This window comes from Suricata suricatta, chromosome 14 (assembly GCF_006229205.1).
Source record: "Suricata suricatta isolate VVHF042 chromosome 14, meerkat_22Aug2017_6uvM2_HiC, whole genome shotgun sequence".
NCBI lineage: Eukaryota > Metazoa > Chordata > Mammalia > Carnivora > Herpestidae > Suricata > Suricata suricatta.
Genome location: NC_043713.1, coordinates 51,268,260 through 51,294,132, shown reverse-complemented (window position 1 = coordinate 51,294,132; position 25,873 = coordinate 51,268,260). Strand labels below are relative to the sequence as shown.

The window sequence follows — 25,873 nt, the reverse complement described above, 5'->3', positions numbered from 1 at the left end:
TCAAGATGGGGATTATAAAAAATACAGAAAATAGTGATGTGTAAAATACCAAAAATCTAGAAATCTCTAAATGCAATGTAGTATTCTGGAATAGGTCCTATAATAGAAAACTAGTATTAGTAAAAACAAAACAAAACAAAAAACTAGTAAAATATAAATAAAGTTCACAGTTGTGTTACTAGTTTTGAACCTATGTTACTTTCATAGAATGGATAAATGTATGCTGATTATATAAGATTAATAAAGGAAACTGGGTAAAGAGCATATAAAAACTCTGTACTATCTTTCCAACTCTTCTGTAAATATAAAGTTTTTTTAAAAAACTTTTAAAAATCTAAAAATCATTTTAGGTTTCTTAGTAAACTTATCTTACTAAAGTCCAATTTCCCTGATTTCCAAGTTCTTCTTCCAGAAAACTCTGAATTCCAAAAGATGTACAAAACTTGATCTTTGATTTGACTATACAGTGCCATCTAGCGTATAGCATTTAAAGACCTTCACATGCTCTATTTTAAACACCATTTTGACAGAAAAATTTTAAATACGTACTGTAAGTTAATGATGCAGTGAAAAAAAAGCTATATATCACTTTTTATTAGCCCATAGTATTTCCTTTAGTTCTACTAGCTGATTTATTTATTTATTACCTTATTGGAATTTGTATTTTTAACTTTCCTAACCTTATCCCTCCCCAAACACTTTCCTTTATCCAAATACCAAACCCAATATGTTCATAAATGTGAGCTAAAATTTCTCATACTTTTGTGTTCTAAAGTTGGAGAGAAAAAAGAAACAGAGTACTGGATAACTGTTGAAAAAATGACTTTGAATATGAAAAGACTGGAATGAAGATGAAGACAGCTGAAAAATATCTAATTCACTGTTAAACAATAGCAAACATGATAGTTTTCCTTAGAGATGTAAATGTTAAGTTCAGTGAAACAATCCTGATTAATACTTAGGAACATATATTGTTGTCATCCTGTAACAAATAAATGTTACGCAATTTAAAATTTTCCCTTTCATTTCTACAATATAAGAAATAAATATGTATTATAACATTAAGTACAATGCTTACCTTGCCTTGACAAGAGTTTACAGGGCCCCTAGCTGTAACACCTCGAATTATACAATTTGGTCCTTTGGTTATTTCTTCATAATGCAAAGATAAACCACTGGAAAAAATAAATTACTTTTTAACTTCCCCTCCATAGCCCACAAAGAAGCTATAAACGTGTTACTTGCTCATATGCTATTCTCATGTCTAATTCACTTTTCTAATGAAATATTATTTAAAAAAATAGAATAATTCAACCAAAGAAAATTCCCAAGAACTTCTTTTATAAAGCAAAATGATCTGGGGTGTCTGGGTGGCTCAGTCAGTTTAAGTGTCCGACAATGGCTCAGGTCATGATCTTGTGGTCCGTGAGCTCAAGCCCCATACCAGACTGTGCTGACAGCTCAAAGCCTGTAGCCTGCTTCAGATTCTGTCTCCCTCTCTCTGCCCCTCCCTAACTCACATTCTGTCTGTCTCTCTCTCTCTGTGTCAAAAATAAACAAACATAAAAAAAAACCGAGACATGATCCACTAGTGATAGCACTGAGTCGTACACTGTAAATGATAAATTATAACATGTAAAACATCATTTATTGAATAAGATACAAAGCAGGATATCAACAAATGCTAGACCATGTATACAGGTCTAAGAAAAGGAAATATACAAATAGGCCAGGCTTTAGGGACATCTTCAGACTTTGCCATGTATTTTTTTTCAAATCTTTCACCCAGTGAGATGTTAGAAAATTTCTGGAACCTATCTTTTTATATATGTATATTTTGAAGTTTTTTTTTTTTTTTTTGAGAGAGAGAGAGCAACAGCAAGAATGCATGAGGGCAAGAGTGAACAGGAGAGGGGCACAGAGAAAGGGAGACAGACTTGGTCCCAAGCAGGCTTCGTGCTCTCTGTGCAGAGCCCAATGCAGGGCTCAATCCCACGATCCTGGGAATATGACCTGAGCCAATATCAAGAGCCAGACACTCAACCGGGTCACCGAATGCTCTATATGGTACTTATTAAACTGAACAGCAATTTTCGATAAAGTCCAAATAATCAAGTACAGTCTTATGATGTAACCTTGTTAGAATATATACTGAGATTCCCTAAATCCTTTCTAAATCATCTTTGACCACATGTAGGTCCTTATGTTGTAAAAATTTTACTCTTGTCAAGGGGTAAGGTGAAGGGATAAAAGGAAAAAATACACTATAAGGGAGAAAAAGCCTAAGTTTTCTGAAAAATGGAATTTAAATATTTACAGGTATTATATGAATAAGTCATAACAAATTAAATAACATGCTTTGTTTGGGGAAAAACCTATAAAGTGACATGTAACATAAAACAGACTCCCTGGTGGGGCGCCTGGGTGGCTCAGTTAGTTAAGCATCCAACTTCAGCTCAGGTCATGATCTCACAGTTCATGGGTCGAGCCCCGCATCGGGCTCTGTGCTGACAGTTAGCTCAGAGCCTGGAGCCTGTCTTCAGATTCTGTGTCTCCCTCTCTCTCTCTGACCCTCCCCTGTTCATGCTGTCTCTCTCTCTCTCTCTCTCTAAAATAAATAAAAACAGTAAGAAAAAAAAATTTTTTTTAAAAACATAAAAACCAGACTCCCTGGGAGAAATGGACATTAAATACACGTCTGCTTTCTCTCTCTCTGAATCTCTAATTTGAGAACAAAAGGATTTTTTTCATTTACTGTTAAAAGGCTAAGCAAAGGAAGGAAAAGAAAAAAGACAATAAAACTCATCTCCTAGAAAACAGGACTTAGTTGTCCCCCAAGAAAACTTAACCTTAAAACAGCAATGGAAAAGGCTAGAAAACTATGACCCAGAATTTCTACATACAACTCTGGGACTGGTAAGAGAAAGGTAGGAAAAAAAAGATTGATGAAAATTTGGATCCCCAGGTCTCCCCTCCTGGCCTCTGGCAGATGACTGGAAGATTAATCTCTGAAAAGGCTAAAACAGAGAGTCTCTAAATAAGTGGGGGTAGAGGGGTAGATAAAGCAAAAGATAGGATAAAATACTTAAAAAGTATAGAAGAAGTAATCCTGAATGAATGCATAAGGATGCTGAGACCTTCCATTCCCTATTCCCATCTGAGCCTTGTTCCTGGACTGGCTAGGAACCTGGAGAGCCAAACTATTTCCCTCCAGTCAAGAGACTAAATATTTCCTTTTTTCTCTCTCTCTCTCTTTTATAGTTTATTGACAAGTGGGTTTCCATATAACACCCAGTGCTCATCCCAATAAGTGCCCTCCTCCATGCCCATCACCCCCCACCCTCATCAGCCCTTAATTTGTTCTCAGAAGAGATTAAATATTTCTTTGAGAAAACTGCCTAGCACAAGAAAAAGACCTGCAGATACTGACAACAGGATTTTCCCCCAAAGCATTACAGATATATCATCTATGGTGGAGTTCATGGTCAGCAGCTTTTCTCTCATTCTCAGTTTCCTTATCTGCACTTTTAGTCATTCAGTTATAAGCAGAAAACCAAAGACTACCAAGTATCTGAAGAGATTAAAAAAAAAAAAAAAACCAACAAACAAAAAGCAACTAAGCTGGAGAAACAGATTTTCTGTGCATGTAAACTTTAAAAAAAAAAAAAAAACTATCAGTGAAAAAACGTAACATTAACAAAATCTACAAAGATCTACCAAGAAACATTCAGAGAACCAAGAAAAATTCTTGGAAATGAAAAATAGAGCAGAAAGGAAGGTGGCTGAGCAGCTGTTAGTTAAGTGTCTGACTCTTGATTTTGGCTCACGGTTCATGGGTTCAAGCCCCATATTGGGCTCTGGGCTGACAGCATGGAGCCTGCTTGGGATTCTTCTTCCTCCTTCTTTCTTCCTCCCTCCCTCCTTTTCCTCCCTCTCTCTCTCAAAAAAATAATCTTAAGCAAATAAAGCAGAAGGAAAAATTCAATAGAAAGATTGTAAAGTTGAAAAAAATCTGTCAGAAAGGAAAGCAGAAACACAAAAATAAGAAAAACAGAAAAACTGGGAAAATCAGAGAAGCAGTCCAGAAGATGCATTACCAAAACATAGATTCCAGAAAGAAAAAACAATTATGGTATAGAGAATGGAGTACTTCAAATAATGTAGAGACCTATGCAAAGATGAATTACTATAAAATTTTGCCATGTTGAAAATTAAAAGTAGATCCTATAAGCTTTCAAAAAAAATACACAGAAAAGGCAAAAATGAAAATTAATACAAGTTTAAATTTATCAACAGCAGAAGCTAAAAACCAAAAACGGAGCAATGCTTACATAATTTTTTTAATGTTTGTTTTTGAGAGAGAGAGAGAGAGAGAGAGAGAGAAAGAGAAAGAACACAAGCAGAGAAGAGGCAGAGAGAGAGAGGAGACACAGAATCTAAAACAGGCTCCAGGCTCTAAGCTGTCAGCACAGAGCCCAACATGGGGCTCGAACTCACGAACCGTGAGATCATGACCTGAGCTGAAGTCAGATACTTAACTGACTGAGCCACCCAGGTGCCCCAATACTTTCATAATTTTGAGGAAAATAGTGTCCAATTTTCAATTCAATCAAGTATAACAGAGACATTTTCGAGAAATAATTCTCTATCACATGTACTCCTTCATAGGAACCTAGTGTTTTGACAAAAGAGGGACATGGGAATCTTCTAAAAAAACTGGAGAGCTATGAAACAGTAAATGCTCAATAAAATCAACCACTTAATAGTCTCACAATTCGAGAATATTTCCTCAGGGACTTGAGAGACAATTCTCTGCAGTGTAATAATCAAAAAAAGGTAAAATTCCCTGTCTCCCAATTTTCTGAGCCTAATTTCCAGTCAGCTGACTCCAAATTGCAAATCCTACAGCCAGTGATAAACATACTTAGTTATTTCATCTTTAAAACATAATGTATAAGTTATAGCCACTTATCCACATAAAGGAGTAATGTGTCGTTGCAATCTCTTTATCTGATTGCACGTGATAATCATGAGATTTTGGTTTAATGTTTAGTCAATAATGAAATTGTTTTCTTTCTCTTCTACCTTTATTAAGACGTTTTCTAGGTTGAAGATAGGTTTTGTTTTTAATTTTATTTCCTCAACACAGAGGACAAAAGAAATTTCCAGGATGAAGGTGAAGATCACAGAATGTCAACTATGACAAGCATAAAAACAATCAGTATAGACTTTAGTACATTACAAGCTCCAAAAGAGATTCTCCAAAAATATGAAACTGATAGATTATCTATGCACTTAAAACATCTTAAGAGGATAAGATACAATTTGGCAGAGAGTTTTGGGTTTAATTTGTAATAAATTTTATCAAAGAAAAAAAGCAATGAAGTTGTACCATAAAGTGACTAGCATCTACATAATTGCAACAAACCAAGCACTAAATAGCAGTGAAGCCACAATATAAACTTTACTGAGGAATACAGGGAACAGCTAAGAAACTTATCTGTAACTGAACTGGCAATAAGAGGATATCTCTGTCTATAGCCATTAATCAAGCAATAATACCTACAACTGAAGAATGAAGAATAGGAATTCAAAATGTAGGTATGTGGCAGCAGTTACCAGTAGATTCAAGTAAGAAAGTTGAAAATAGTGGAGTAGAGACGGCAGAGGGAAAAGAAACTGTTCTTTTCTTTTTTTCTTAATAATAGTTTATTGTCATTTAATAATAGTTTATGTCAAGTGCCCTGCTCCATGACCATCACCCCTTTACCCCCGCCCCCCCCCCCTTCAGCCCTTGGTTCGTTTTCAGTATTCAATAGTTTCTCATGATTTGTGTCCCTCTCTCTCTCCCCAACTCTCTTTCCCCCTTCCCCTCCCTATGGTCCTCCGTTAGGTTTCTCCTGTTATATCTATGAGTGCAAACATATGGAATCTGTCCTTCTCCCCGACTTATTTCGCTTAGCATGACACCCTTGAGGTCCATCCACTTCCCTACAAATGGCCATATTTCATTCTTTCTCATTGCCATGTAATACTCCATTGTATATATATACCACATCTTCTTGATCCACTCATCAGGTGATGGACACTTAGGCTCTTTCCATGATTTGGCTATTGTTGACAGTGCTGCTATGAACATTGGGGTACATGTGCTCCTATGTATCAACACTGTTCTTTTCTTATAATAAGCCTTAACATACTATTTGTTTCTTTCAGTTAGTTATATGCATGAATAATTTTTTTAAATTCACGTGACACTGGGGGAAAAAAAAGAAAGCCACTCAGAAAATGGTCTTTGCTGAAGATAAACTCACATTTTGTTGTAGTAAGGATTTTTTTTTACTAAGTTCAAACCCCCAAATATAAATATGCATGCACATGTGATAAAGACTTCTTATGTAAGAATATCCTAATAAGAACAGGATGGAGTTATAATCAATAATAGGTGTCAAATAATGCACTAATATTTTTCATTTGTGACTAGATGGGATATATTTTTAGCATTTTATTTTTAAACAAACACATTTAAGTGTTCAACTCTTCCATTACTTTTTAATATTCAACTGAATGCAGTATGTCAAAAGACAAGCATCAGTTTTTGCACCTTAAGAGAACAGAAAACTAAGAAACTCATTTTGAGTATTTTTATAACTATATATTGTTTTTCAAGAACTTAACCATGTGAACTTCTAGAAGGCAAATACTATGTCCTTAATTTACTTCTACACGTCTAGCTAGCAAATGCTTACAATATTTGCACACGCTCAGATGACCAAGAGTGAACAATTACAACACAAGGGGAAATAAGTAGGTAGAGACCAAAAAAAAAAAACAAAAAAACATAAAAAGTGGGTTCAAAAAGACAAATTTGGCAACTAATACAAAAAAAACACTTAGCCTTCATGCTCTTGAGAATAAACAAGACTTTCTCTCAAGGCACCTTAAAAAGAGATAATGGAAAATAATGAACATCCTCAATCATAACACTGGACACACTTTTAAGTATCTGATTTCTTATTATAAGCCAATCACAATACTTAAGAACTATTAAAAAGAGGTAAATTCTAAGGAAACACTCAAATTTCCATGGAAACCATAAGCTTTATGGCTATAGTTAAAAAAATAATAAACTGTTATTACCAGGTTAAAACCTTCTAGACTAAGCAACAGTACTAAGTTTAAGTAACAATAATTTTCTATCATACTTGCAGAATAAAATGGAGCAAGACAGAGCTATCAGTCTCACCTAAACAACTTTAACAGTAATTTAGTCAAAATATAAACTTCCGTAAAGCAATTTAGAATGACACTGTAGTCACAAAGCATAGCCTTGGAGTAAATAAATCCCCCAAATATCATAAAATACACTGTATACTCTACATGATAAGTCTGAAGTTAAACACATACAAGTAATTTAAGCTAAAAAAAAAAAAAAAGAACAATGCTTAGTAGCTATGAAAAATCACGTACAAAGTGATCCTTCAAATTACCTTGCTTCAAAAACTGGCTGAATATCATTTCCTAGTTGACTAGTATGACCAAATTCATCCTGAAACTCCAGAGGGATATTGAATGGGACTCCAACACGGAAAGGAGGATCCATAAGACCAAATGAAAACTTCTCTGGTTTACCCTCTTTAAAAAAAAAAAAAAGTGAACATGAGAAGTAAATTCACAGGTCAGAAACAGCCATATTTTATATTCAGGATATTTATGACAAAGATGGCATTTTAAATCTGTGAAAAACTTACATAAATTAAATCTAATGGTTTTTTTTAAAGTTTATTTATTCATTTTGAGAGAGACAGGGGTGGGAGGGAGAGGGAGATAGAGGGGGGAGAGGGAGAGATAAGGGATGGGGCGGCGGGGGGGGGGGGGGGGGTAGAGAATGCCAAACAGGCTCTGTGCTAGAAACTCATGAACCATGAGATCATGACCCAGACCCGAACTGAAACCAAGAGTTGGAAGCTCAACAAACTGAGCCACCCAGGCTCCCCTACATAAATTGTATCTAGAAGCCTCATGGGAAGAGTCAGATCTTTAGCTCACTATATATAAAAGTAAAATTCTATAGGTAGAAAAACATGTGTTTTTAAACTAAGAAACTATTAAAATATAATGAAGAATAAGTTTATAATCTTATCATAAGAGAAACTAAGTCAAAACACAGTATCCCTCCTCAATGGTGGTTAACTATAGTGCAGAGGCAGATGAGCCCACCTCTGACATCTGTCAGAAGGTCAACAGTAGCCTAAAGCTACTATTACAAATCCTAGGTCATTCACCTTACTTCATCTCCACACATAGGCATTCTATCACGTCATGACACAGGCATTTTATCATCTCACATCAACACAAGAAAAAGAGTAGAGTAACATAGTACAATATTTTAAGAAAGAAAAAGACCACATTCACATAATTTCTATTACTGTATACTTTTATAATTGTTCTGTTTCATTATTAGTTACTATTAATCTCTTACTATCCCTAAATTATAAATTAAACTTTATTATAAGGTATGTATACATAGGAAAAAGCAATACAAATAGGATTTGGTACTATCTGCAATTTCAATAGACCCACTGGTGGTGGTACTGCAACCTATCTGCTGCACACAAGAGGGACTACTGTACTCAAGAGCTATGAAAGAATGTTTTTGACCAAATACATCTTATTAGTTACAATGAACAAAGTTAAAAGAGATGCTCTATATGAGAAAATATTTACAACATATCTGACAAGGGATTAAAATCCAAAATATGGGATAGCTGGGTAGCTCAGTCGGTTAAGCTTCCGGCTTCAGCTCAGTGATGATCTCACAGTTTCTGGGTTCGAGCCCAGCGTCGGGCTCTGTGCTAAAAACTCAGAGCCTGGAGCCTGCTTCTGATTCTGTGTCTCCCTCTCTCTGTGACCCTCCCCACCCTCAACTCACACTATGTGTCTCTCTCTCCCAAATATAAGCAAACATTAAAATATAAGTAAGTAAAATAAAAAATAAAATCCAGAATACATAAAAATCTCCTATAAACCAGCTATTCTTTTTTTTTTAATGTTTTATTTATTTTTGATACAGAAGAGACAGAACATGAGAGGGGCAGGGTCAGAGAGAGAGGGAGACACAGAATCCACAGCAGGCTCCAGGCTCTGAGCTAGCTGTCAGCAGAGACCCTGACGTGGGGCTCGAACCCATGAACGTGACATCTGACCTGAGCCAAAGTCGGAGGCTTAACCAACTGAGCCACCCAGGCGCCCCTACACCAGCTATTCTTAAAGTGTGGTCTCTATTCTAATAGTTTCAGCCATCCCCTGGGAAATCATTAGAAATCCATATTCTAGAGTTTACTCAGACCTACTGAGTCAGAAATTCTAGCAGTGATGCCCTGCAGTCTGTCTTAATAAGCTCTCCAGGTAATTAAAATACAAACTCAAAATTTGAGAACCACAGCTTTAAACTATTAAAGTGGGCAACACAGCAAATAAACAGGCTTTCATAACCCAAGAAAGGCAAGAAGAGGTACACAACCTAATAATTAAATAATTTAATAACCAAGTAGGATAAATACAAAGGTTGGCCAGCAATGGGTATAGGAAAACTACAACTTTCACAGTCTACTGGTGAGGGTACTTTGGTGCAACCTTTTGAAGGGCGATTTGACAGTAAATGTATTTAAAACGTTAAGCCATATACATGTCACTTTGGCAACTCTACTTCTTCGTGTCCACACGCCAGAAAACTTCTGGCACATGTACACAAAGCAGCATACATTTTTTTTCGTATAAAACCATGGTTTGTAATAGTCAAAAAATTACAAACAACTGAAATGTTCATCAATAGAAAACTACTTCAACTATAACATGTCCATCTATGGAATATGTTCTGCAGCTATTAAAACAACGTGGTAGATTTGTATGTACACGAAGGAACAATCTCCATGGTGGCCCTTCTGACTAAAGAAGGTAAGGTGATCACAGGCATTTAAATCAGCTCTCTCCAAAACCCCCATAATAATGACACTACAGAGATTTTCTTCAGAGATTTTTTTTAAAGGTCTAAAACTATAAAAACAAAAAGAAAAAAATACAACAGCAATTGGATTTGAAGCCAGAGAACATATGGATAAGTGTAAGTAACTTAACAGAAAGACTCAATTATCAACAAAGCCGAGCAGAGAACCAATTTAATTCACACTATAGGATACCCAAAAGTCTCAGGGATGGTAACCTGGAATGCAATTGTAATGAAAATGATCTGTTGAAGGCTGTGTAAGAGTTCCCCAGATCCTTCAATATACAAAATCAGTCAACTATCTTCCTCATCCCCATCAACAGATAGAAGGCTTATTGTCTGAGGAAGATAAAAGAGTAGGGCTAAGAAGTGAGGGACAAAGCACTACTAAACATGTCACAGTGTGCTGAAAACAGCAAGTGAAAGATTACACAGATGTGAGAATCCCAACAGTCTTCCCCAGCTTGCACCCAAAATGCTGGCAACCAGGTGTTTACCCACTTACCAGAGGCTGGACGGCTCTACTCTGGGGAGAATCTGAACAAAGAAAAAAAACCTAAAAATTCTCATAATCTCCCTCAAATGAACTAAAAGCTTTCAAATGTCCTGTGATTAAATGTAAGCAAATCACTAGTGATGCAGGAGAGCATCTATTCTAAAAGGGTAAACGTTAAAAAAGAAAAGAAAAGAAAAAAACCATTGGAGGAAATTGACTATGAAGTTTAAATGCATCAAAAAAGACCACCATTTTTATGGACACCCTCGGAGAATTACTGAAGATATTGAACTCATGAAGTAGGCAGAGAATGCTTTGAATAGGGAAGAGAAAAAAAAATGAAGCATAAAGGAAAAATTCAATAAAAAAGGTAGACTATCTAGTTAAAGGAATTTCCTATACACGATAAAATAAGAAATGAAAAGTAGGAAAAGAATATTAATACACCAGTCAAGAGGTCTACTTTCTTAATATTAAATAATGTAGAAAACAGAGAAGGAAATCAAAGTAATTTAAGAAAATTCCTGTAATTTAAAACTTCAGAAACTAGAACAAAAAAAGATTCTACAAACAGCTGGGGATCAGAGAAGAGGCAAGACTGGGATTGGGGTGAGGGGCAGAGAGGCTCACATGCAAAGATCAGGAATCTGAATAGCTTTAGATGTTACCAGCAACAATATGGAAGAAAACAATGATGACGTCAAAACTTTTAAGGAAATATCAATGTGAATTTGCAATGACATAGATGGAGCCAGAGAATATTATGTTAAGCAAAATAAGTCAGAAGAAAGATGACTACCACACATTTTCACTCACATATGGAATTTAGGAAACAAGAACAAGGGAAAAAGAGAGGCAAACCAAGAAACAGAATCTTAACTACAGAGAATAAACTGATGGTTACTAGAAGGGAAGGTGATGAAGGATGGGTTAAATAGGTGATGGGGATTAAGGAGTATACTTGTCAAGATGAGCACTGAGTGCTATATGGAAGTGCTGAATCGCTATATTGTATACCTGGAACTAACATTACACTGTATATTAAAACTGGAATTTAAATAAACACTTTAAAAGAAATGAAGCAGAATTATAAAGCCATTTATTTATTTATTTATTTATTTATTTATTTAAGAGACAGAGAAAGTCCAAGCAGGGGTGAGGCAGAGGGAGAGGGGAAGAGAATCTCAAGCAGGCTCCATGCCCAGGCTCAATCTCATGATGGGGAGATCATGACCTGAGCTGAAATTGAGAGTTGGACACTTAACTGACTGAGCCATCTAGGCACCCCCGATAAATAAGTCATTTTAAGATCATGATGATTACACAATTGGCCAAACATCTTTTACTATCCATTCTTCCTTTATTTAAAATGCCATCTTCAGCATAGTATACTAGCATCTATGTTTTGGTATTTCACTTACCTTTAACAGAAAATTTAATCGCTTTTGATGGTAGCGGTCTTCCTGCATAAGTGTCTGCGTTACTTTCATTCAATACAACTTGCAATTTCAATGTATAATTGCCCAACTTTTGAATATTTTCTGGACGAATTAAGAAGAAATTAAAAATCAAGTCAACATAACTCTCACTTAATTTTTAACATTCAGAATAATAACTCACCCATTTTTTTAAACCAGTAAGGCCATTTTCCTCCATGCTGACTAATATGTGAAATGATTTCTTTATTTCCATTTGAAGCTTAATAAAAGAAAAAAGAAACATTTATACCTTGAGAAACAATACAAAACATGAACATGAAATGTCACACTGGCATCAAATATCTTTATTTGTACATTTTTAAATTGTTTTCAAACTTTATTAAAGGATCTAAAGTTATCTTATACAAGTGAACAGCATAATGAAAATTAGCTCGGTAAAACACCTTTATTTCAATCCTTAAAAATGTACCTGTAAATAAGATTTAATGATACAAAATAGAGATAATTTTCTTTTGAAAAAGTCTTATTATTAGTAATTATATTAGTATTATATTTTCAAATGAAATACAAGATAAAGCAAATAACCATCAATGTTAAGGAATCCAGATCTTCAGCATTAAAGAAATGAAATAAAAGCATAAAATCAAATTAAATAAAAACCCCACATGTCAATGTGAATTAGTTATTTGTTTCTTTTCAAAAAATGCTCATGGCTGGCTATCAATAAAAGCTTAAAAGCAATTTTACCCGGGGGCAATAAGCAAACCTAACACTCAGACTGTGGCCTCTAAACACCATTTTCCCCCAGAAAGGCATCAACAGCAATGGCTGAAATCAAGTCTACAATAGAACATGTATAATAATATTCCAGGATATTTTGAGCCAGAAAGCAAAAAAGCTCACATCCAAGATAAAAAGGATCACATTAAGGGGACAAAAGAGCCAGCATGAAGGCACAACAAAACGAATGAAGCATGTTAAATATAGAAAACTCCATAAATGCACAGAAACACTACCAAAAAACAAAAACTGCTCATAGGTATTATAGTACAGCACCAATTCTTAACTGGTAATTCGCAATTAAAGAAAAAGAATTACATTTTTTACTGCCTTTCCTGTAAAAGCTGCATTTCAGGTAGACCAATGAGCCTAACTGATAAAATTTCTTCACAGATGAATTCTGGGTAACAAATTAGGAAGAAATGAAATAATCAGAAAAAAATTACCTGTAACAACTAATTCACCAAATAATTAATTCAAGGAAAATCAACAAGAATCATATGAGACTATTACACAATGGTTGAAAGAGAACTTTATAATCAAAGTAGCTTTGTGAATTCAATGATCCATTAACAGCACTTAATATGGAACAATTAGATACCATATGCCTCTTAACATATAATACCATAAGAAACTCAGATTAGGTATAAGGTATTGATTCTTACTTTACAAAACAAAAATATGAGGAACCCAAATGTATTCAATCTTTTAGGCCTACCTTCCAGTTTTCTGGCAATCGAACAAATAGTAAAAGTAGTTAAATGATATCATAAAGGAACAAACAGAAATCTGTGAAACACACTACAAAATGACTGAGTTCTATCAGCAAATTATTGGCATGAAGAAAAAAGGAGAGAGCTCTACTTTGGAAAAAAAAAAACCAAAACAAAACTGAAGACATATAATAATTAAATGTAACACATATATCTGATACCAAAAACAACTATAAAATGTAATCATTTTGGAAAATCAGAGAAATTTAAGTTGAATGGGTTATTAGATAATAAAAAGGAATTACTATAATAATTGAAATTACACATTTCTAGAGATGCATGTATTTGAGAGTCACCACACACACACACACACACACACACACACACACACATACACACGAAGCAAGTACAATCAAATACTTCCTATTGATTTAGGTTAACCAATAATATATCTTGGAGCCCATTACATAATTTTTTTGTTTCATTCATAATAAATATAATTTTTAAATGTCTTAATTATAAATTTATAATGAATATTAGACAGTAAACCATTAAAGTTCTCTAAAAAAGACCAAGCAATTTTCTGATATCTTTTTTACTCAACAAAAACTTAATAATTACCTCTTGTTTACTAGCCACTAGAAAAAAGTGAAGAAAACCAACAATATGCTTGCTTTCATGGAATTTCCATCTTGTATGTCAAGGAGTCTGCAAACTACTTTATTGCCCACAGCTGCTTTCATTCTAGAATAGCAGTTAGGTAGCTGTGACAAAGAATTTAGAGCCCTCAAAGTTAAAATATTTACTATATTTGTAATGTGTTGATCCATTACAAATAAGCTGCCACCTCTATTCTAGACAGCAAAAGCACATTTAAGAAATAACAAAATGCCAAGTTATACAAATAAATCTAAGTATATTAGTAAAAAACTAGAAAAACAGAAAAAAGTCTAAGATTTTTATTACAAGCCTAAGAAAGTGACAATCTGAAACCTGAGAAATAGTTTTATCAAAGATCTGCTGTTTAGAGGTGCCTGGGTGGCTCAGTTGGTTAAGTACCTGACCCCTGATTTAAACTCAGGTCATGATCCAATGGTTTGTGAGATCAAGCCCCACCTTGGGCTCTGCACTGTCTGCTTGGGATTCCTTCTCTCCCTCTCTCTCTGGCCCTCCCTTGTTCTTGCTCTCTCTCAAAATAAACATTTATAAATAAATAATAAAGAAAAATTGCTGTTTAAAAGTTGCAGGCAGAGGAAATACATACAAAGGTCCAGAGGTGGGAAAATTGGGCTTGTATGGCAACAAAAAGAATTATGATTAGGAATATGGTGAGGATGAAAATATTAGAAATAAGTTGAACAGGAAGACAAGGCCAGATCATGTGTGGAGTCTTGAGGAGCTATGAAAAGCGAAAAACTACCATCATATTCAGAAATGAAAGTCTGAAAGCTTTCCCTCCAAGATCAAGAACAAAACAAGGAGGCCTGCTTTCACCACATCTAGTCAACATGGTATTGGAAGTCCTAGTCAGAACAATTAGGGAAAAAGAAAATCCATTTTGTAAAGGAAGAAGTAAAATTATCAGTGTTTGTGGATTACACAATCTTTTCAATTTTTCTGAATATTTTTAAGAGAGATAATGCAAGTAGGGGAAGGACAGAAGGGGGGGAAAGAGGATGTCATGTGGGGCTCTGTGCTGACATAGCAGAGAGCTCAATATGTAAGGTTCCAGCCATAAGCATGAGATCATGACCTGAGCTGAGGTCGAACACTTAACCAACTGCGCCACCCAGATGCCCCAACGACACAATCTTTTATGTACAAAGCCCTAAAGATTCCACAAAAAACTGTTTACAGCCAATAAATAAATTCAGCACACCTGGATACAAAATCATGTTCATGTATTGTTAAGATAACAATTAATACTCAATGACCTACAGAGTCAATATAATCCCTATCAAATCCCAATATCACTTTTTGCAGAAATAGGAAACCCTCAGAATGAATAGAAAACATGTGCAAATTATACAGTATCTGATAAGGACTATTCAAATATAAAGGACTCTTACAACTCAAAAACAACAGAATTTAAAAATGAGCAAAGGACCTGATTAGATTTCTCTCCAAAAAAGATATGGAGATGATCAATAAGCACACAAAAAGATGCTCAACTTCATTCATCATTAGGGGAATGCAAATCAAAACCACAAAAATACCACTTCACACCAATTAGGATGCCTTTTATCACACAACACAAAAGGGGGAAAAATGGGAAAATGACATGTGTTAGTAACGATGTGAAATGTAAAATGGTGCAGCCACTGTGAAAAACAGTATGACAGTTCCTCAAAGTTATACCATTAGAATTAACATATGATCTAGCAATTCTACATTTGAGTATATGCAAAAGAATCGAAATCAGAGATTCAAATAGATATTTGCATACCAATGTTCACAGCAACCTTATTCACAATAGCTAATATTAATGAGAGCTACCTAAGTGTGCATCGATGAATGAATGGATAAGCTAAATGTGGTACACATACATACAACAGAATATGATTTCACTTATTTGATTCTACTTACTGAGATACCTAAAATAGTCATATTCACAGAGACACAAAGTAGAAAGATTACCAGAAGATGTGGCGAGGGAGTGATGGTAAGTTATTACTAGAGAGTTTCAGTCTGGGATGAAAAAAAGTTCTAGAGATGAACAGTGGCAATGGTTGTACAACAATATAAGTGTATTTAATGCCACTGAACTGTGTTATTTTTTAAAGGTTAAAATGATAAACTTCTATGTATTTTAATGTAATAAAAATATTTGAGGTTGGAAAAAATATATGGGGGGGGTGGGGTGGGCAGGAGAGTCAGTCACAGAAAGACTGGAGGATGCTACACTACTGAGCCACAAGCCTCAGAATGTGGGCAGATTCTAGAAGACGGAAAAGGCAAGGCTGCCCTAAAGCCTCCAGAAGGAATGCAATCTTGCTGACACTTTGATTTAGCCAGTGAACCCCATCTGGGATGTATGATCTACAGAATTCTAATAAATGGGGGAGAGGGGGAAGGGATGGAGGAACATGGGGTATCACAAAGGCCAAAAAGGAGACTATTTCAGTAAAATAAGTTTGTCAAACTGTTCAATGCTGAGAGACCTACGACGACATTTATACAGTCAAAATATATATGATCACTGACTAGTTTTTAAATTGTTGGCAATACACATTTATCAAATAAAATACTGTTGTCTTCCAAATCCATGGACGAGACACACAAGTATATAGTGATAGAACAGATTCTTAAACATAAGTCAAAATATTTTTAGGCAATCAAGAAAAAAAAATGGACAAGAAACAAGATGATTCAAATTAGGAAAATATAAGATAAGCAAGAATACCTAGTTCTTCTCCTGTCACCAGGCCTATAATCTAAACATGTACTTGTAGCCCACAGGTTCAGAGCCATAGTTTTTTGTTTTACAAATTTTATCGATTATCTAATGTGAATATCCTGTCTAGTACAAATTCCTATACATATATACACCATATCTTATTTTAGCCCAGTCACCTACTTGGGAAAATTCAGACTAAAAAGTTAAAAAAAAAACAACAACAACAAAGAGGACACCTGGGTGCTGGGTGGTTCAACTGGCTGTCAGATTCTTGGTTTTGGATCAGGTCATGATCTCATGGTTTGTGAGTTCGGCTACACACTGAGAGTACTGATTGCCTCTACTCTGTCTGTGCATGGCCCACTCACTCTCTGTCTCAAAATAAATAAATTAAAAAAAAAAAAACCCTCAAAAAATACCAATTAAAAATATTAGTCATAACACAATTAAAATTCCTACTTTAGTACAATCTACTGTATCTCTCAGATTGTTAGGTCATTGATAATTATATGTAGAAACTAAAACCTGCCTTACACATTTAAGAACAAATATTAAGGATCCAAATTAGTTTGCATACTTACAATGCAGTATAACTTTGAGCTCAACCAGGAGTTTCTTTGACCCTCCATGACTTGTTCCTGGAAGCTTCTGCATTGCTTCCCCCTTTTTATTCAGTATTTCAATTCTTAATGCACCTATAGGTCCAAAATTTTAAATAAAAATGTCTTAGTTACACTCAAAAAATGTGATGAGTCTGCTAGGTCTTAACATAGCTTTTTAACTCATCATGATCTTTTATATATTAAATATGTAAGGAACACAAAAAGCATTATTTTCAGTAATAAGGAAAAATAAAAACATACCAATGGGGGTTCCAGCAGGCCTAATTTCATTTGGCAATAATTCATCTCCTTCAGGCCAAGTTACTGACAATCTATCAGGGAGCCTATTATGAAACCAGCATATTAATGTTTCATGAACAATGTTAATTATGGCCTTAATTGATAAACAGAAGTCACTAGAAACTGTAATATTTATTTTTGATAGAGTATTTTGAAAGGCTAATGCTAAAATTCTACATGATTAATAATCCAAAAAATTTTCCCTTCATAACCATTACTGTGGTTATCAAAACAGTAATACAAAATCTCTTGGTATTAAGAGCAAGAATTATCAACTTGGCGGGGAGGGGTGTTCTCTGCTCTTTTATAGTACAAGTTGCCTTTAGTAATAAACTATAAAAATAGAATTACGGGTGAAATTCAGTAAGAATCAAAATGACTACATCATTAGCCAAAAAAGAGCTACAGTTTTGTCTTTCTACTTTACTTCTTTGCTATTAATCTTTACCTCTCAACAGTTATTATGACTTTCTTCTAGTTGTAGGTCAAACCAAGTTGTTTTTTTATTTTTTATTTACAGTTTATTGTCAAGTTGGTTTCCATAGAATACCCAGTGCTCTTCCCAACCAGTGTCCTCCTCCATGTTCATTACCCCCCTCCCTGCTCCCCCTCCAGCCCTCAGTTTGTTTTCAGTATTCAAGAGTCTCTCATGATTTGCCTCCCTCCCTCTCCCTAACTCTTAACCTCCCCTTTCCCCTTCCCATGGTCCTCTGTTAACTTTCTCCTGTTAGACCTATGAGTGAAAACATATAGTATTTGTCCTTCTCCGCCTGACTAATATTTTGGTTAGTTCGACACCCTCGAGGTCCATCCACTTTGCTACAAATGGCCAGATTTCATTCTTTCTCATTGCCATGTAGTATTCCATTGTATATATAAACCACATCTTCTTGATCCATTCATCAGTTGATGAACATTTAGGCTCTTCCCGTGATTTGGTTATTGTTGAAAGTGCCGCTATGAACACTGGGGTACAAGTGCCCCTATGCATCAGCCAAGTTGTTTTCTAACATACCTGAGTCATAGCGGCTATAACAGTGACACATTAGATATATAAAATTTCCTCCTTTTTCTACAAAATGCAGGTTCTATTCTACAACCAAAGTTCTCAATTTTTTAACAGCAAGTTCATCACAATAATAAACCTAAGACTACAAATGCCCTATTATGTGTCCATAACATACTCAAGAATAATTAAAAGCACTAGGATTCATTTTTTATTTTGTTACTCTTATCCTGCATTTTGAAATGTGAATTACCTTGCCATTTCATCTTCCACATATTTTTTCACAGCTTTCTCAGCAACTGTCCTATCGAGCTTTGCAATTGGCACAGTTTTTATTTCATCATACAGTGCTTGAGGTTCCTGAATAATTTATATCAACATTTAAAAAAATTATTCAAATTTGACTACAATGAAAACCTTTGTTTCTCCCAAAGAAACATTTTATCCTAATTAAATATGTCATAATAGCTATTATTACATTATACTACAATACAAGGAGGTTACTATTTTTCATGTAACCTCCTTAGGCATAATTAAATACCATTCAAATAGTAACTAGAAGCTGGTATAAGGATAAGCCCACTCTTGTTTTGGAGTTATTCATCTTTGAGAAGGAATTCTGGATCCAATGTTTACTAGTTTGTGGGCCTTGGACAAAATGTGCACTCTACAAAATTACTTTGACAACCAGAAATAACATACATATGTTAAACATTGGGGATACAGATGCTAAGCTCTACTGATTACTGAAAACACCAATTAAGAAACAAAAAAATTCATGCTAACACTAATGTATCCAACAGAAAAACCAAATGCAAGCAAAATATAAAATACTGTATCTTTATTTCAGCATTAAACAAAAATAAGCAGACATCCAATAAAAATATTTTGTTACTTGCTATCTTACCATTGCAATCTGAACCTCTCCTCCTGTGGCATAAACTTCTCCATCATGATCACCATAAAGAAAAAACTTTACTATGCTTCCATAAAAGAGAGGAAGTGTCTTGATTGTCTTGACCTAATATTTGGTTTTTAGAAAAACGCCTTTAGTATTTACTAAAACAGGATTAATATTCATAATCATAGAACTATTTCATTGAAAGGGAAAACTCGGGATCAGAAAAATTACTGAAAAAAACAATTCTAATAAAGTTGTTTTCATTTATACTTGCTTATATAAGTTTCCCACTTAACATATTTTTGTAAAGATACAGTGACTTCTTCATACAAAAATGTGATAGCTATGCATATGCCTAAAAGGTCCATAATTCCTTCAAAGTCAATTATGAAGCCAAAGTACCTTAAACCCTTTTTTCCCCACAAAATCTTACTTTCAGACTATGAACAGTGATTACAAACTCTGAATAGTTATTTCTTTCAAATAAACTGGCTCAAAGCTTGCCTGTGGGTACTCTTTTCTGTACTTGGCTTTAAAAATCTAAAGATAATTTTCATTAGTTCAATTCAGAAACTCCTGACAGGGACTACAAGAGTTTATACACAATCTACTTTTTCAGTCTCATTTCTAAATTATTTCCTTTCACACACAACACACTGCAAGACAACCCAACTTTACTACTTGCTGTTTCACTGTACTTACCTGTGTTGGTGTCTGCATTCAGACTGTGGTCTCTGAGAAAGCACCTTACTCAACCATCACAAAGAACTTAACAAAGTGATCACTTCCTCCTTGTAACTTATTGCTTGACTTCAGGGTTTCCTACTATCTTTACCCTTTTATTTTCTTTTGCCAGCACATCCTTTTATCCTAATCCCCCTATATGCTAGAAAAGCCAGGCTCTAACTACACACACTATCTCTCTAGGTGATCACATCCAATTCCAAGGCTTTAAATATATGATGATTCCTCTCCCATTACAAAGTGAATGGACACCCTTCAACATTTGTGGTATCTGCATAAACATCCAACTTCTACCTCTTTCAAGGTCCATACAAATGCCACTTTTTGCCCAAAGAATGTCATGATGTGCTCTTCTCCCAGGCCCAAAGTCAGAAAATGTTCTCCTCTCCCACAAAACTGCCAAAGCAGTATTCATCCTCTCTTTTCACAGCATTTGTTCTCTTATCTATTGTTATTTATATTTAGGTTATTTCCAATTTTAGACTATAATGTCCCTAAGGACAAGAGACCTCTCTCCTAGATTTCTTCACTCTCTATAATGCAACCAACAAGCAGAGTAACTTACAGGCAGCAGATAGCCAATAAAAATTTAGTAAAAAAAAAAAAAAACAAAAACAAAACCCAAAAACACTCATTACTTCATATCACATTAAAAAAATTAAGACTCTCCATTTGAGTAAAGTTTAGTAAAAGAAAAAAATTAAAAGCCTTGCTAATAGAGCCTTTGGGAAACAGTTTTTTAACAAACATCATGTTAAATTATGCAATTAAAATCAGTTTGATCTCTTTATTCTTTCCTGGTTCCTGAGGAGTCAATACATGCACTGTTAAATTCTAATATATCTAACTTAATTACAATTTCTTTTCAAACTGAGTTCAAAAATAAGTTAAACCTACCAGCTGTCCTGCTTTGTATATTTTTCCATCCCATTCTATTGCTGAGTATGTTGCCCAGGGGCCCTGCTTTTTAGAAGGAAGATCAGGACGTGTAATTATTCCTTTAAAAGAGGTAAATTTTATTTGTTTGTCATACTTCTCATGACAATCCTTCAGCCATAAAGCAAATTCTCTATCAATTTTCATTCGCTGTTCCTGTAAAAAACAATTTTTAATATTCTATGAAATATAGCTACTAGCAACATATATAACCACAGACACTTGTTATTCATTCCTTTTTTTCTTCCACATATCCCACCCTCAGAAAACCTAATAAAAAATTAAACTATTCTGTTGGCATTTTCTCCCATATAAATTTATATTTCTAACAAAAGCATTACTAAAGAGAAAAAACTTTGCTATCATCTTTGATATCCCTGGTATAAATCCTAGAATACACCAAAATTGATGAACACTGACTGCCTAGGAGAAAAAGAATTAGTTGGCTATGGGAAAGGTAAGCAAAAACCTCCTCAATGTGAATCATGCACATTCTCAACAAGGTGATAAAAATTTCTTTCCATTTATCAAGCACAGACATACATATATAGAGTAAACACATATACAGTTTACCTATGGTATTAAAATATCATTGGGGGTGTAATAAGGGAGGGAAATGTCTAAAAAGCTCCTTATGAGGAGGATAATGAAAAAAAAAAAGGTTGAGAAATACTATACTGAACACATTTTTCCTTTTACTTATGTATTATATGTGTGTGTATATAGTACCTATTCAAAAAGGTTAAAACATGAAATGAAAATTAAGTGTTCTCTAATAATAAGAAAATGTGTTGTTTACCATTCATTACCCTGTTGGGAGATAATATAGAAAGATTTATACTGAAGCGCTGTTTAATGCCTGTCTTTAAGAAATTAGTAGGGAAAAACCCTCCACATTACATGCTTTCATAGAAGACAACACATGAAGTTAAATAAGTTCACTTCTTCCTACATACCTTACAGTGTGATATACCATTTCCAAATGAAAATGGGACAACAATTTAACCTTAATGTTTTTAACTTGCAATTGGAAAATCAGTATCTTATCACTGAAGAAAATTAAGTCCAATTTCTATACTGACTTATAGAATAAAATATTGTTTTATATGTTCTCATCAAATGGACATGCATATGTAGCTTCTATTCATTGTCATAGGTCTTGGTATTAAGATCTAAATAAAGATCTATAAATTGTACCCAAACACAGCCTAATCAGTTTGAAATTTTTCAGTAAATGCTCAAGAATTTATATATATTCTTTTGATCTAATAAAAAGAAAAAGCATGCAAATTATCAGTACAAGCCTATACTATTCCTGACTTTTCTTAAAATAGAACATAAGCAAATATTCAAAATTTGTATTTAAAGTCATACCTGTCCATTTAAAATCCTTGTGAAAAGGGTGTTCTTATCTTTCAATTTTAGCTCAAGATCCATAAAAGTAAGTTTATTTGTGCTGACCTGGAATTTGTCATTAGTGAATAATGCACCAGATATTCTATTGTAACATTCAAATGGTGCAAGCCCTCTCTTCTTTGGAGGAGTACACCAGTCAAAGCTTGAACAGAACAAAAAACATTTGTTAGTAAAAGACTAGGTTTATAAATCAATGTAATTTCAGCAAAAAATGAAAACTTACTCTTCAACTGATGTATAGGGTATTAACCGTCCATTCCAAAAACATTCAAAAATAGGCCTTTTCCCTCTTGCTGCTTTTTCGAGTATAAAACAATCATCATCATCATCTTCATCTTTTAATTCTAAAGCAAATGCAGGAATAGAGCAAAATGTTTATTGCTGATAGAGTTTATGCAACTTACACCACTGAGTAACTCCTTCTTTAAGTGAAATATTAAAGTTGTTTCAGAGAAACTATAACAAAAACTCATAAGGTGTCTCACACTGCTATCAAACTTAATGACAACCTGAGTGTGCCAGATTTCCGAAGTTGTTCCACATTACCAATGGTGTTCTTATTTACATCAATATGTAATTACATATATTACTTATCTATCTGTGTGAAGAATACTACACTAACTGCTAAGCCTTCAATCTTTATAGTGTAGAAGAGTCACACATGCAAAGAGATTATGCCCTATAGCAGAATCCCTCGTCCCTACAAACACAGGAGCTGGAATCCTATACCTCAAATATAAGTTTCGCAATTCTGTCAGAACCAGTATGTTCACATAAAAGTCATCTAAGAAATCTACAGTATCTAGTAGCAGCAACTTTGCCTAGTTTGAACAATCAACAACACTAAATTTAATTTTACTTTTAATAAATTATTAAATTTTCAAAGATCAGATTCAGGTGATATAGCTAGAATTATATTACAAAGCATCAAAAGCATAATTAGCACAATTGTCTATAACAATTTTATGCTTCTTAGCAATACATTTTCATATATCTAAACAAATTAGGATGAAACACTATGATCCTGATAGAGTAACACCTTAGTTATTTTGGCATTCAGGCACCTATACACAATAAACCCTTCTTTCCCCAAAAAACTGTCAACAAAGAATTTCCCTTCAATCAAACCAAATCACTTTGCTCTTAGAGAATCCCTCTGTATCACTCAACTTATTGATTCTGATTTTAAGATAGCATTTGAAGAACTTTATCTTTTTGTCTATAGCATACAAAAATGACAGATGTCAAATTAAAAAGGGTTCAGCTACATTGAGGAAGATAGAGCCACACTTACTAAATAATGCTGGACACTCTCCTAAGGATTTGCAGTAGCTAATCTAAAATTTACAACAATTTACAATTCTACAAGGAAAGAGACTACCTCCCATTTCACAGATAAAGAAACAGAGATAAGGAGTAGTTTGTCAAAGTTTACACAATAGAAAGTGGCAAAGATGGGACTTAAATTAGGAAATCTGGTTCCAGAACCCACAAGACTAAAAAGTATTCTGAATGAGAAAGTTTAATATTGTTAATCTATGTATTCAATGCAATCTCAGTAACTTCACCAGAATTTTTTACCTGAGTGAATGTACAAAGTGATTCCAAAGTTTACCCAGAAGAGCAAAAGATTAAGAATTTTTTCAAAAAAGAATGGTGAATTTCCTAACCCGCAGATATCAATACACAATATGAAGCTACAAGAGTATCATTACTCATGTATATAAATATAAAACAGATCAATAACTTATATAAAGAATTCAAATCTCTGTACTTACTGGAACTCCCAGTAACTGATGTTATAAAATCAAATACTCACATGGAAAATATTAAGGCAAAGCCCTACCTCACTGTATGCACAAAAAAAGATTATAAGTGCATTAAATATCTAAACATAAAATGATTTAAAACAAAACTACAGGATCTTTTCATAATCTGGAAATATAAGAAGGCTTTTCCACAGGAAGACAAAATCAGAAAGCATTAAAAAAAAAACTGACATAACTATGATAAGCTTAAAACTTCTTTATAAATACTGACAAAGACAATGAGAAGACAATATATAAAGGATTAGTATTCAGTACATTGCTAAAAGTTCACTAAAAAATTCATGAGAAAAGAATATGTAATATTCCTTAAAGCCAGGGCCTTACTTATCCGGAAGTGAATATACACAAAAATCAAGGATTATAAAAATTATAAATACCTAACAACTTAAGATACGCTTAAGAAAAAAGTTTTAATATTTATCTAGCCTTAACAGTCCAACTAATAATAATTGTTAAAAAAAATTCTAAATCACAACTTCACATTTCATATCTAAGATAACAGATTAACATACTTGATGGAAAGCATGGATCATCGGGGTAAGTTTCTCTATCATATAAGAAAGGGTGATATCGAATAATCCCTTCCACTACACCATCTCCTTCAACATGAGCCTTGAACTCAAAACTATCAGCTGCTGTGTTTATATACAACGTCTGCATGTCATCTTCTATTTCCCTTAGGTTGACAATCTTAGGTGCCTTCCCCTTTTCAAACATAGAAATCTAAAATAAAAATAAAACGAAAATAATTAAATTCTATGGTGACTTCACTTTTGTTCTCAACTATGATCCAACAACAGAATAGGCAAGAACTTGCATTTAAACAAGTAATCATATAGCTTAACTAAATATATATATTTACATATGGATTAAATAACCGTAAGAAGCATCTCTATAAGGAACACAATATACTACTTTAAAAAAATATAATGTAAGCAAAGCAGAACTGAAGAACAATTAACTAAGGAGTACATTTAAGGTTTCTTGCTAGAGGTAAGAAATGAGACAATGACGTATGTGAAATTCTTTCCAAGGTGTGGGCAAGGATATTGAGGACCCAATATTGAAATGTTCTATACTTCTAAATCTTACTTCATCATCATAACACTTTAATGAACAAAGAGAAACATTTATATCCCTTTTCCTCCCCACTTTGAGAGCTGATGTTCAGCAACAACTCATATCTCTGAAGAAGACAGGAGAAAAAGCAAATACCACAATAAAAGTTCAAAAACTACATGTATCTAGTAATGATCTCTTTCCTTAAATATTAAATTGCCAAAGTACTTTGGTAAAAGACAAGGAGAA

General features: G+C 34.0%; 1 protein-coding gene across 1 annotated transcript in view; it reads right to left on the bottom strand.

The window, feature by feature from the left end:
- The window catches only part of SMCHD1 (structural maintenance of chromosomes flexible hinge domain containing 1), a 150,052-nt gene that overhangs the window by 84,747 nt on the left and 39,432 nt on the right, over positions 1-25,873 (bottom strand). Inside the window, exons 10-21 of the mRNA XM_029922155.1 lie at positions 25,078-25,288; positions 22,960-23,080; positions 22,695-22,878; positions 21,282-21,476; positions 19,647-19,760; positions 18,993-19,099; positions 17,695-17,777; positions 17,413-17,526; positions 12,123-12,200; positions 11,924-12,043; positions 7,491-7,635; positions 1,079-1,175 (exon numbers count right to left, since the gene is read on the bottom strand). Coding sequence (XP_029778015.1) covers positions 1,079-1,175; positions 7,491-7,635; positions 11,924-12,043; positions 12,123-12,200; positions 17,413-17,526; positions 17,695-17,777; positions 18,993-19,099; positions 19,647-19,760; positions 21,282-21,476; positions 22,695-22,878; positions 22,960-23,080; positions 25,078-25,288 — 1,569 coding nt within the window. The remainder of the gene's footprint in view (positions 1-1,078; positions 1,176-7,490; positions 7,636-11,923; positions 12,044-12,122; positions 12,201-17,412; positions 17,527-17,694; positions 17,778-18,992; positions 19,100-19,646; positions 19,761-21,281; positions 21,477-22,694; positions 22,879-22,959; positions 23,081-25,077; positions 25,289-25,873) is intronic.